Source organism: Eublepharis macularius, chromosome 15 (assembly GCF_028583425.1).
Source record: "Eublepharis macularius isolate TG4126 chromosome 15, MPM_Emac_v1.0, whole genome shotgun sequence".
Classification (NCBI taxonomy): Eukaryota; Metazoa; Chordata; class Lepidosauria; order Squamata; family Eublepharidae; genus Eublepharis; species Eublepharis macularius.
This window is the reverse complement of record NC_072804.1, coordinates 26,295,148-26,308,636: the sequence shown is the minus strand read 5'-3', so window position 1 is coordinate 26,308,636 and position 13,489 is coordinate 26,295,148. Positions and strand designations below refer to the sequence as shown.

Below are 13,489 nucleotides of genomic sequence, written 5' to 3'. Positions count from 1 at the left end.
GCCAGAGTTACCCCCACATCTCAGAAGTCTGGGAATGTTTGCAGCTACTTGAACTGAAACCTTGAACTGACAAAGCTGCCTTATACTGGGGTGGATCCAGCCATTGTCCAAGTAACCTTCCTGCAGCTTAGGAGTCGAACTTTAGCCAAAAGGAAAAATCAGGACTCTGGTCTCTCAAGATCACGATTGTCTGCTGAGACAGGTAGTGACCCGCCCAGGGTATAAAGTAGAGGTTTCCCACATTACCTCCTACCTGATCCTTTTAATGGGCGATGCCAGAAATTGAACCTGGTACCTGCTGCATACAAAGCAAAGAGTCCATCCCAGAAGCATGACTTCTCCCTATCCCTTGAGATGGTAGGTAAAGGTAGTCCCCTTTGCAAGCACTAAGTCATTATTAATCCACGGGGGACATTGCATCGTGACATTTTCTTGGCAGACGTTTTTGTTATGGGGTGGTTTGCCATTGCCTTCCCCAGTCATCTATACTTTACCCCCAGGAAACTGGGTACTCATTTTACCAATCTTGGAAGGATGGAAGGCTAAGTCAATCTTGAGCCTGCTACCTGAACCCAGCTTCCGCCGGGATCGAACTCAGGTCATGAACAGAGCTTGGACTGCAGTGCTGCAGCTTACCACTCTGCGCCACGGGGGTCTGGTACAAACATATTGTACAATTTTCCCACTGTATTCAATAAAGAAAAAAATACTTGTTTGCTTCATGTGAGGTTTGTGTGATCAATAAACAAGGGCTATAAGGCAATTAATGCTGTAATGGGCTGCAGACTTACATGCCTGATGAAATCACAGGAAAGGCTGATCAGGAATTCAAGCAACGTGCAGACGTGCCAGCTCGTGAGTGTGCACAGGTCTTTGTCCCTCTCCAGCAGCAGCAGTTATGCAAACCAAGCATACAAATGCAAGTACGGCTTCCTTAGCATCATTGATTCAAGTTGCAGAAGTCAATGTTTTGTGATGCAGAACTGTGCTTTGGGTTTTATGGTACGGAATATGCACATTTTGAATAATGGTGATGAAACGGACTTGTGACTGAGTAGGGAATGCAGTTTTTAGCACGGGGAGTAGGATCCTGCTCTCCTTGCCATTGGTGCTGTGTTTAGAAGAACAAACTCAGTTATTGCAGTTGGCTTTCCCCTTCAGGTGCAAACACGGAGCGCTGATGAGCCCATGACAACATTTGTGCTGTGTAACGAATGCGGGAACCGGTGGAAGGTCTGTATCACCCATTACTCTTCATCCTTACCATATGATGATCTCTCTTTAATCTAGCATTCCCTCCATAGCCCTGCCATAGACGTGAGGGTCTCCAATGGGAGGCTCTTGGAATTGAGCCTTATAAGCTGCCAGGAGTTCTATGAACCCATCCTCCAGTGTCTTTTCTTCAAAATATTTAATTGGACCACAGCACAGGGAAGAGAGATTAAGAAGTTTTTTTTTCCAGTGTAGGCAAACATTTGAAATGAGATCCTCTGCTTCAGTGATTCCCAATGTGGTATCTATTCATGCTATGTTGCCTGACATTGTTTTTTTCTGGAGCCCACTTTTTCCTTCCTCCACACAAAGAGCCAATCTTGTTTTTCCTCCACCTTTTTGGAGCAGGAGGTATTTCAGAAAAATCCATAGTATGAGGATGCTTGGAACCTCCCAACGTGGTCCCAGGTCCCTGCCTCCCATGGCGGCCATTTTGTGGTGGTTTTCAACACCCTTCCTTAAACTCCAAAAGTGCCCTCAGGCTCAGCAAGGCTGAGGTCCTTGGTCTACCTGCATTCTGAAGTGGATCCATTCCACTTTAACTGTTAAGCATTCTACCACCTGTCTCTTGCTTGTGTGAATCAGCCCTAGGGTTTCCAATACTGCCTTGCCAAATGCCAGGACATTTTGAGGATGGCGTCTGGGGAGGACAGAATTTGAGGAGGGTGTGATGTCACGTCTGGGTGATGCTCTAGGCTGCCTTATTTAGTCTCTATGGACTTTTATCATAGAGACTCAGAGAAATTCCTAGAGCATCCCAAGTGGAGGCAATTATTTTTTCTACTCCTTTCCTCAGAGGGCAGGAAATTGGGACTTGGGTCAGAGAATTTCCAATCTCAAGAGGATAAATGGGAGACTCAGGGATTTTTTTCAGGGGGAACGGAGTTCCGGCACCTCTTGAAAATACTCAGCAATAGTGCTTGAAAATAATATGATTTCAAAGAATCCCATGTGTTTCTTCCTCATTTCCCTCTTGAGAATTCCGCCACCTCTTTTCCCAGGGGAAAAAAACTCTGGGGAGACCTGATCCTGATCACTACCATTCCCCTGAATGTCAGATGGTCTAAAATGGAGCTTTGACAAATGATTATTTAGTCACCAGACTTTTCTAATAGCCCTCCAGTTTACCTTTGAATTTTATTGGAGCATGCTTTGCATAAATCATTGTTTCCATTTCTCTCTTAGCTTTTTGCAACCCATTCGGTGAAGTAAAATTGTGATCTATCCTAAAGTTCTTCTGATGTCTATGTGAATAGAAAGTGTGATCTCAAGGAAGAAACGTTTTTCTTCTTTGAGGCAAATGATACACAGATGTGTGTTCGGGTTGCTATCTTATGGCCTTTAAATGCCTTCAAGCATATAATGGTGTCCCCTGGGACATAAAAAGGACTGTTGGTTAAATTTTATTATTATTAATGGAGTATAAAGAATCCGTCCATAGACCAAAATGGCATTTTGATGTTTCAAAAGAAATTACAAATCAAACTTGGGAGGAAATCTATGAAGATACACTGCATACTTCAATTAATGTCAATATAAGACAGAATGCTCTGAAATAGCGCTACACCCCAGAAAGGATCTGTAGGATTAATAAAAATAGCAATGAGCACCGTTGGCAATGCTTGCAAGCAAAAAGTTCTGTTATTCATATACGGTAGAGCTGCCCAGCTTTGAAGCAATTTTGGCAAAATATCTGCAATGCATTCGGTGAGATAGTGAAGAAAAAAATGGTATGTAGTCCATTGCCGATCCTGTTTTGAAAGATGGAAACAAGACTGGGAGAAAAGCATGAGCATCTATGGAAAAATAGTTGAAGCAGGATTATTCATGGCAAAATACTGGACACAGTGACACCTCTAATAAAATGATGGGTAAGAAAGTGTTCATATGATCATGAACAAAATTACAGTATGCAAACAGTGAAAGGGAAGAACGTTACATGCTCAGGATATATTTGTGAAAAGGTGGAGGCCTTTTATTAATTACTAGAATGTGTTAAAACCAGAGGAAGACATAAAGGCTGAGATATAGTCATATATTTAGATTTCATTTCTGTTTCTCACACTGTTAATAAAATTATGAGTTAAGTATTTAGATGTAAGAGTCACTAATTAGAATCTCATAGATTTTAGAATATGTTGTAATGTTGCAGTGTCTTTTTAGGAAACATAACTACTCCTCCCCTTCTGATTCAAGATTTGTAATCTTATTCAATTATATACAATTTAAAAAAATAAATAAAGTGGCGCTTCGGACTAGACTTGCTTTTATGACCATTGCAGCTGAACTTGGGTTTCTTGCATGCAACATCCCAGACCATCCAGACTGTTCCATATGAAGGAAATTTTTGCTCCTGAAAGCTTTTACCTTGAAAATCTTGTTGGTCTCTAAGGTGCTACTGGACTCAAATCCTCCTATTCCACCAAGTATTCTTTGTTTTGCAGTTCTGCTGATGCACCTTTCACCTGCGCGCACGATGCTGGTGGCGACGATGCTGTCCTTGCCCAACAAAAGAGAGAAGCTTTGACTGCCCACTGCAGAAACGGAAGCAGGAAAAGGGGAAATCCTGAAACATGAAGGTGGTGGAGTGTCAGCCCTATAACCATATGGATTCTAACAAATGCAATATGAGTTAAAGAAAGACAAAAGGGTTGGGGGGAAAATGCAGGCAGTGGTATGATGTGTTTCACTGTACGTATTCTGTGATCATCTCATGCAAATGCAGAATTTAGCATCCTAAAAATCTTCACTTTCCTATTTTTCTTTTTTTAAAAATAAGGTTCTTGGTCTTTGCAAGGATAGACTTGGAAGTGGCCTAGATAATGTTTAGTGACATCCTCAAGCCAGAGGTAGGGCTGAGCGAGATTGTCAACCTTTGCGGCATGCCATTTCCATTCCTTGCCGTGCTGTACGCCCTGCTCTGTCACTTGCCGTAGTCAAAGGAAATCACAAAACGTAACTTCTTTTGTAGATAATTTTTTTATCACAGAATAGAGATATATCTGATCATTAATTACACAGTCCACTTTTGTGCCTCTGCTTATACCTAAATGTGCTGTTAGAGGACGGCTTCCATTTGCAGACTTCTTGAGGGAGTCAGTCATTGGATGTAAGAGAACCAAGCGATGCTTTCAACTGGAACAGTTGGATGGTCAGGGTGAGTTGAAAGGTGAGCTGGGTGTGCTTTGCTTTCCAAGAATGTCTGAAGTGTCCTCAGTGCCTTTGCTCACCTGCTGCTGAGCTTGCAGAAACAAAATGTTTCCTCCACTGGCAATCACATAAATTCTGAATTCTCACCATTGATTGTGTCAGTCCTTGAGCAGGGAGAAGGATTCTCTGGCACGGGGGTCTGCAACCTTTCACAGTGAAACAGCCAACCTATGTCAGGGGCCAGAGCAAGAGATCACCAAAGTGCTGGTATAAAACAGCCCATTTGCATAGCTGAAACTATATGGATAAGTGACCCATAAAGCTTCTGCAGCCCAACCGCTGGTTGTTGCGAGTCCTTTAGTGCCACACAGGTGTTCTCTCACAGTAAGTCGTAAATGTAAACAGGGGCATCCTGCGCAATTGTTTTAGTGCACAGGCATAAATCTGCACATGGTTCACACTTGGCTTCCTGGCAGCTGTTCACCTCTGGCATTTCCCTTTCCTTAAAGCACCTCTCAGAAGCCCCTTAGTCCCATCAAAACCTTTGCCTGCCGTTCCTTTCACGTCCTGTTTGTTTCAGCATTCCATATGCCCCCTCCAATATGCCTCCAATATTCTTTAACTATAAAGAGTTCATTTTCTTTTTTAAAGAGCCATGTTTGGTTCTGACACTTGGCTAGAGCCATAGGTCTGACTTGTGATTACAAAGTCTATCCTTGTGCCATTTTGTGCAGAAGCCACAAGGGGGCAGTGGGAGGCCATAGGTTGCTAAACAAATGCTTTATTCCGCTTTGTCATTGGTATTGCCTGCTCCTGGCATCTGTCCAGGTACTATCTGTGCATTCCCTTCCATTCAGTTTCCTGGCACCTGGGCATCTTCACAAATAGGTGTTGCTGTTTTTGGCACCTGGGCCACAGTGTAGCTTTGGCCTGCAATAAGTTGCCTTCCACCACCCCTGCCCTATGCAAAATGGATATTCTTTTGCAATTCACATTTCCCAAATTATCTTCTGCCAATAAATATAGAAATGTCCTGCAGTCATCTCTGAACCATTATGGTTTGTTTGGGGGGGACAAAGGGTTGCCAGCCTCCAGGAGGTACCTGGAGATCTCCTGGAATTACCACTGATCTCCAGGCCACAGAGCTCAGTTCCCCTGGAGAAAATGGCTGCTTTGGAGGGTGAACTCTATGGAATTATACCATGCTGAGGTCCTTTCCCTCCCCAAACCCTGCCTTCTCCTGGTTTCACCCCCCAAATCTCCAGGAATTTCCCAGCTTGGAGCTCGCAACCATAGGGGGACACCTTTTCCTCCTTTTCAAATGCCCCCAGTGGTGTTTCAATCATTTATCTTCTCTATCAGAAAATGGAAGCAAGCCTAGGTTTGTGAGAGGGAGAGCTACTTATTTATTTTATTTGCTTCATTTATTATACCCCACTTTCTTTCCCAATGGGGAACCACAGTGGCTTACATCATTCTCCTTCATTTTTCTTCACAACAACCCTGTGAGGTGGGTTAGGCTGAGAGGATATGACTTTCCCAAGCACACCATGGCAGAGTGGGGGTTTGAACCTGGGCCTCCCGGATCCTAGTCTGACACTCTGGCTCCAAAAGACCTCCCTCCTTTCACTGGCCATGTGCTTCTCTTCATGTCCCACTGTGCTTGCATTCAGGGAGCTCTTCTTCTCTCACTACCATTGCTGAAGACATCAGAAGATGGGGAAGCAGGAGCCAAGCCCCCCTTCATCATGCCAGGATTGAAACTCCCCTTATTTTAACTAGCTGTTGTCTTTGATTCTCGAAGCAGTTTCCAGCAACTAGAAGTCGACATTGGGTTGAAAGGTGGAGTAGAAAGACAGTTTTCAATCGTATGTGCAAAAATCGGGTCTGGGGAGGGGGGTTCTCGGGAGCTGCCCTGGGCTCACTGCCCCTGCAATGTCACTGTTGGCATTGTTGGACCCAGCACAGATCCCAGCCTCAGTGGTGGCAGTAAAACCTGCTTTCCCCACCACTCCCAGCCTGCCCACTAGCTTAGGCGAGATGGCAGCTCCTGCCTGTACTCCCTCAACCTCACCGGGGCAGGTACTTCCCCTGACCCTCCCAGCCTCATTGCAGTGGTAATTCCTCCTGCCTGATCTCAGCATTGTTGCTGCCATGGAAGCAGCTCCATCCCAGCTCCCCCCTGTCAGGGCGTGTCTGAGGCTTCTCTTCCCCATCTGTCACTGCCTCTGCTGGCCCCTGAGTGGTTCCTGGAAGTATCACTTCTGAGTGAAGACCAAGAATTGACAGCACAGCATCAAGGCAACTTTCTAGAAATCCTTCCAATCTCTATAGTCTACTATAGATATTGGGGAAAGTCCTAGAGTGCCACTTGACATGATGATACCACTTCTGGGTTTTCATATTGATAGTGTGCACACCTGAGACACATAGTTGCAGGGCTCATGGTATGCATGGGCTTGATTCTGGCAGTTCCTACTCATTTGCCCACAAACCGCATTCCTGCCCCATTCTTCATCCAGAAGTGATGTCACCATTTCAACTGACAGTGCCCCTTCCCCCCACAACAAGCTCCAACTAGTGCCAGACACAGGGCTTGTGGCAACCCTACTGAGGGGTATTTGGAACAGGGAAATGGCAGCCAAGGAAGAGAACCACTCTAAATTTCAGCTCTAAATTTCCTCAACCAAGATTCTGCTGTTCCCATCTCCATGTCATGTTTCGTTTATTCTTTGGGCTTGTCCTGTTCTTCTAAAATACAAATGTGGATAAATGGCTATGAGTGGCATTGTCATTTCTGGCAGCCGAATATTTGGTCCCCTCTTTCCTGAGAAAAATAGAGTCCCCTCTGCAACATTAACCAATGAACCAAAGATTATTCAGTTTCAAAGTGCATGCAATGCATAAATCACATCTGGTAATATAAATTCATAAATATATAATTCATAAGTGTACAATATTCATAAATGTATATTCATAAATGTACAATATGTACGATATAATTCATAAATGTACAATATTCATACATTTCTGGCAGCCGAATATTTGGTCCCCTCTTTCCTTACAGCAACCCTGTGAGGCAGATTCGGCTGAGAGAGATTACTGGCCTGTGGTCACTCTGTGACCATGATGGCGGAATGTGTGCTTCCGCAGGGTGATTCCACACCCATGTTCTGCTCATCCTTGCCGCCCCACATTGGGGCATAGAAAACTACCAGCATTTCCAACCACTTGCTCTTGGAACAGGGAGCAGAGAAGCTGTAGCAACTGTAGAGGAATCTGGTTCCAGGCATTCATTCCTCTTCCATGTCTCTGCCCGCACTATGTGTGCACCTACCTCCTTCAGAGACAAGATGGAGATGTCATCTAAGTAAACCTTCTTGGCTTTCTCTGCAATCTGCTCCTGGCTGTGATCTCTTTTGAGGTCCTCAAGCCAGAAGGACATGTTCTCCTCACTGTGTCCCTGAAGATGTGGCGTCCAGATTCACGGCCAGCATTTTTGAAGGACTCCTTCCAGGAGGAAGCCGCTTCTGCTGTCAGGCTGAAGGACAAGAGGTGGGAAGGAAGTGACCATTACTTTCTGGCCTTATTGATTTAAACACTGTGTCCCCCAGGGCTCAAGGAGGTTCACAGAAACTATGTCAACAGACAACATGATTGAAAAGCATTTCCAGAGTTAAAAGATGGATAGCAAACAAAACATACTAGCGAAGCAGGCGAAGAACTACCTCGCATTCTTTCCTGCTCTTCTAAGGAACTCAGGTAGCATATCTGACAGCTTTTGTTACACAGTTATTTGTTTGCATTGTTTTCCAGTCTTTGTAACACCAGTCCAACCGCAGTGAGGTCTTTGCTGTCTAATTGAATTGCTTTCTGTATCTTGCAATTTACCATGAATCTCACTGAGAAACATGGGCTATAAAAGAAGTTAATCGTTATCTTCATCTGTCTGTTTTATCCTTAAAACAACCCTGTGAGGAAGGCTAGGCTGACCAAGTGACTGGCCTGAGGTTACCAAGTGAGCTTCATGGCTCAGTGGAGAGTTGAACCCACTCTGGCATCCTAACCACTGTATCTCAGATCTGGTCTACACATGCTGCAGGTAAAGATCCTATAGGCTCATATCTCTGGAAATGTTGAAAAGACTAAGTACATTTCGTGTACTTCGAAATGCTGCATTGCCTATCCCCCTTTTTTTTACACACACACAAAGGCACAACAGCCTTCTTTTGATTACTCTCACCTTTCTTCCAAATCCAGAGGCTACTCTTTGTCCCAAATTGTCCCTTTATCTCTTTCTCCTCTTCCTAAAACAGAGTTGGTTTGCAATAGGTTTGTACCAAACCAGGGACTAGGTAGAATGAATGGTGGGCGGGCGGGTGGGGAAAGGGAAGCCATGTTGCTCCGTTGAAATAAATCCAAACCCAAAGTCATGCCTTTTATAGGAGTGGCTACTATGAAGTAGTGAATTTGGGATCTTCGGTATGTAAAGCAGATGCTCTACTGGTGAGCTACTGCCCGTCCCTAAGCTAGATGTCTCTTCCATTTCCACAATTCTGAGCAGTTATACCCAGATGATGTGGCCATGGCAAACCACCCCGCAACAAAAGTCTGCCAAGAAAATGTGATACGACGTCTCTCCATGTTTCAGTAATGACTCAGTGCTTGCACAGGGGACTACCTTTACCTACCCAGATTAGCTGCACCCATTAAAGATAACACCTGCAGTCAACCCAGTTACATTACCACGAAAAACCACTCCTGCGGTCTTTCCAAGACAAGCAGCAGTGGCTGGCTGGGCTACAGCAGGGCGGGCCATTGCCACCCTAGTCAAAATGAAGAGGCAGACACAAGGCTTGGGTACTAAAGGGCCACTTTAATAAAGCAACAACATAAACAGTTAACACGGGCAAAGGGGGCCTAACTAGCAGTACAGGTCAAGCCAGCGGCTGCACTGGGACCTCTTCCTTGAACCTGTCTGGGCAAGACCCACTGCCCCGGGTGTGAGCCATCCACGAGGCATGGCTTGGGCCCGGCTGGCCAGGCGAAACGGTTCCCCCCTTAAAGCTCCAAACACCCCAAGCCGTGCAGCCTGAGGAAAGGGCTTGTCCAGGAGGTACCATCCGGCAGTCTACCCTCGCAGCTGGGCCGTGAAGCCACAGCCGCTCCTGACAGACCCCAATTCCCCACCAATGGGGAGATGCCAAGGGTGCTCACCGGCCCGCTCTCTTTTTCCCCAACTCTAACCTGCCACCGCCAAGGCCAAGCCTCTGCTTAGGCCTAGGCACCCCATAGGTGGCATAGAGCCTCCTGAAGCCCCAGCCGCAAGTCAGTTACAAAATTGTTGTTGCCCTTCATCGCCAGATGATCTCCATCACCTCTGGAGAGGTCGGCAAATTTGGCCCTTATGCCAGGATCGGGCAAATAAGTACCCCATCCTCCCCCAAAGCCTTCTACAGGGCCTTATTAGCCTTTCACCGCACCCTCTCATCACCTCTGTAGAGGTCGGCAAATTTGGCCTTTAAGCAGGGGTGCGGCAAATAAATGCCCAGACCCTCCCCCAAAGCTTTCTGTAGGGCTGTGTTGGCCGTACAGCTAGTCCTCCCAAGGCTGTTGGATGTACGCCTAGCCCTCTCCTGGCCTTGTAGGAGCCAACCTTCCCGCCACACATGACGCGAAAGCGTTGCGGACCAAGATCATTACCACGCAGGTGAATGATCAAAACATGAGTCGGAGGATCACACCTCCCCTCGAGCCATCAGGCCACTACTTGCCTGTGCGTTGCAAGTCTGCGTGAGCCTGTTACAGAAAGGGCCATGCCCAGAGGGCCACGGTCATTACCACATGGTGAATGACCAACATGAGGTGGAGGACCACACCTGCCCTCGAGCCTTCAGGCCACTACTTGCCTGGGCAGTGCAAGCCTTCGTGAGCCTGTAATGAAAGGGCTATGCTCTGACTAACCAAGGTCATTACCTCCCTTGTAAATGACCAGGAGGTGAGGCAGAGAACTACATCTTTCCTCCAGCCTGCATGTACCCAGCCGAGGCAACCCCTGGGCACAGCTCCCAGCCACCCTGGGGCCCAATAGCCTCCCAAGCCCCACTGCTTTTGGCTCGTGTGCAAATGTGTCACCTATCAGATTTGTGTCATGAGCCATCAAGGCTCCTCATGACCCATCCTTAAGGGATTAGGCCATAACAAGGCAGAACAGCCGAAAGAAACAGTGTCACATCAAAGCTGGGAGGCACACTAAACCAAAACCACCATGCCTCCCCTGCACATAAACAGGAGTACAGCACAATGGAAAACCCGTTGCGTGCTGGGTAAAATGGCAAACTAGATTGCTCTGTATACCTCTGCTTTCCAAGCTAGAAAAAATCCTGAGGAATCTGGGCGAGGGATCAGCCGGCCTCAAGGGCAAGCTAACTAGGGCTACCATCAAAAGACCTTCAAGCAGGCATTGGAGAAGGCCTAAAGCACACCATCTAGCAACAGGCCTCCCTCCATAAAGTGACTCTGTTAAAATTTGTTGTTTCTTGTAAATTAAATGTTATTCATCAAATCCCACATACTGCCAATCAAATGGTTAACTTCTCACCCCTTTGCACAAAAACCCAGAACTTGCTTAAACAGATGCAATAACACAATATGGCACCAGGTGGCGTGAGTGAGAAAGCCTAATAGCAGTGGAGGGGCTTACCAGCATCCATACTGGGAATGCAGAACCCTGCTAGGCCGGTAGCAATAATGTGTGCTACCAGCCCAGGTGTGAAGCAATCGGCCACTCAGATGGCTGCAATCCACCCCTGTGGCCTACATCGGGGCTATACTGTTGATGTTGTGTGTGTGGCGAGGTGTGTGTGGAGAGAAGCCTACCCCCAGAGCTGTGCATATTGTAGATGCCGTCACAACATAGCCACCATTGCCAGGAAGCGAGGCAGACTAAGGGATGACACTCTCAAAATGGCCACCTCCAGCGCATGATAAGCTGCAAAAGCCCCACTAAAATGGCCTCCACTGCCAGTAAGCAGGAAGTAAACCAGGCCACTCTAATGCCACACTGTTTGCCACTCTCAAAATGGCTGCACATAACGGAATAAACTGCCACGCCCTCCCCAAAATGGCTCCTGCTGCCTGAAGGCCTCAGGCCGAACTATTGCTGCTGGAAATACTTCCTCTCAAGTAAGTGTAACGGCAGGGCAGGGAAAAGCCTAGACGAGGGGGGGAGGGGGGCCTACCAGCAGCCACCCTGCTAGGCCAGTAGCAATAAAGTATGAATTAATCCTCCCCTCAGATGGCTGCAACTCACCCCAGTGGCCTACAGCAAAGCCTACTGCTGCTGCTAATGGAAGTCATCTCTCCCAAAAAAGTAAAATGGAGGCGGGGGGAGAGGAGAGGAGCCTAGGTAGCCAGAGGCCTACAAGGGCTGGGCCTCACCTGGCTTTAGCCTTCCTGACTGATACACAACAGGCCCCAAATGGAAATAAGAAAAAATCTCTGCCAAACCCCTGAGCCTGGCGCTGGGCCCTGGCTCCCCTCCTGGAGTTTGAAGGTAGCTAACGGGGGAATAGCACAGCTTCTCCAAGGCAGCTGTTGCCACACAGCCCTGAGGGCCTTCAGTAAAACCAGCCTCAGAGGAGCTCGGCTGAGAGAGCTTGAGATGGGCTCTGCTCAGGCCGAGCACGAGGCGCAGACAGAGAGTACTGAGCCACCTGATAAGGTATCTGGCTCTGCTAGGGTTGCCATTCCCCTGCCCAGGGCGGGGGATCCCCTGATTCCCCCCTCCTCTCCGCACCCACTTACCTGGCCAGTGGGGGGGTGCGCTCCCTGGGGTACCCGCTCCCCAGGTGGTGCGATGTGCCCCTGGGTGCAGTGTGCGCTCCCGCACCGCGAGAGCAGGCCCCTCTCACCGCCGCTGCTGTGGCTGCTGCCGGCAAGGACAAGGGGTGCTGTGGTAGCAGCGGTGAGAAAGCGAGCTGCAGTGGCCACAGCAGTGGTGGCGAGAGTGGCCTGCTCTTGCCATGGCCACCTGCTCTCTTGCGGCCGTGGCGGCAAGAGAGCAGGCTGTGGCCACCACAGCTTGCTCTCTCACCACCGCCACTACCACACGCTTGTCTCTGCCAGCGCCAGTTGCACAGGGGCAGCGGCCACCGCAGTGAGAGAACAGGCAGCAGCGGCCACAGCAGTGACGGTGAGAGGGGCCTTCTCTTGCCACGGCCACCTGCTCCTGCCACGGCAGCAGCCACAGCAAGAGAGCAGGCCATGGCCCCGGCAGCTCCGTCTCTCGCCGCAGCCGCCGCTGCCCCTGTGCAGCCTGCACCAGCAGGGACAAGGGGGGTAGTGGCGGCGGCAGCAAGAGAGCACAAGCACACTGCCCGCTCTCTCTGCCCCTCCTGGCGCACGTGACATTGTCACAAGGGGCACCCTTTGACCTTGCGTGATGATGTCACTCCCGGAAATGACATTAACAAGCGCACCAGGAGCGCGCACGTCCACAACATCAAGAGCAGCAACCAGGAAGGAGCCAGCATTGCAGTCTCCTGCTATGAGACTAGAGGTACCTGGTAACCCTAGGCTTTGCCCCCTCTCGCAATGCCTGGATGCCCTGGAAGGAGAGGCATGGACGGCACCCCAGCCATAGCAGCCGATGGCTGTGGCCGTGGTTGCCGCATTTCTGTTGGTTTTTGGAGGCTGACTGCTTTTCACAGGGGAGCTGGATTCCATCACCTTGGAGGGAGAAGGATGGGGCAAAAAAGAAGGCCAGGCTGTACTGGGCCGTCATTCACTGGGCAAATGCTGGACAGATCTTGTGTCTTCAGTGATTCTGCAATTGCACTGTCAAACAAAATGGAGCAGCACCCTAAGAACTTCAGCTGGGCTCAAGAAACGTGTTAATAAAATGAGCTCTGTCAAAGCTTGTATGACATATCTGGAGAGTTTGAGGAATTTAAATTTCCTGCTTTTAAATTGTAATGCTTTAAATTATGATTTGTAAACCACCTCAAGCCCTAATGAAACTGGGGGATATAAATATTATAATATAATAAATATTAAATCTGTGAGT

The 13,489-nt window shown here is 48.0% G+C and overlaps 1 protein-coding gene across 3 annotated transcripts in view; it reads left to right on the top strand.

Annotated features, from left to right (window-relative positions):
* Nucleotides 1-4,571, top strand: part of TCEA3 (transcription elongation factor A3) — a 47,566-nt gene extending 42,995 nt beyond the window's left edge. For all 3 annotated transcript variants that reach the window (XM_054999219.1, XM_054999218.1, XM_054999217.1), the window contains 2 exons: nucleotides 1,162-1,233; nucleotides 3,717-4,571. In XM_054999219.1, the coding sequence (XP_054855194.1) occupies nucleotides 1,162-1,233; nucleotides 3,717-3,725 (81 nt within the window). In that variant the 3' untranslated portion in view covers nucleotides 3,726-4,571. The remainder of the gene's footprint in view (nucleotides 1-1,161; nucleotides 1,234-3,716) is intronic.
* Nucleotides 4,572-13,489: the final 8,918 nt, after the last annotated feature.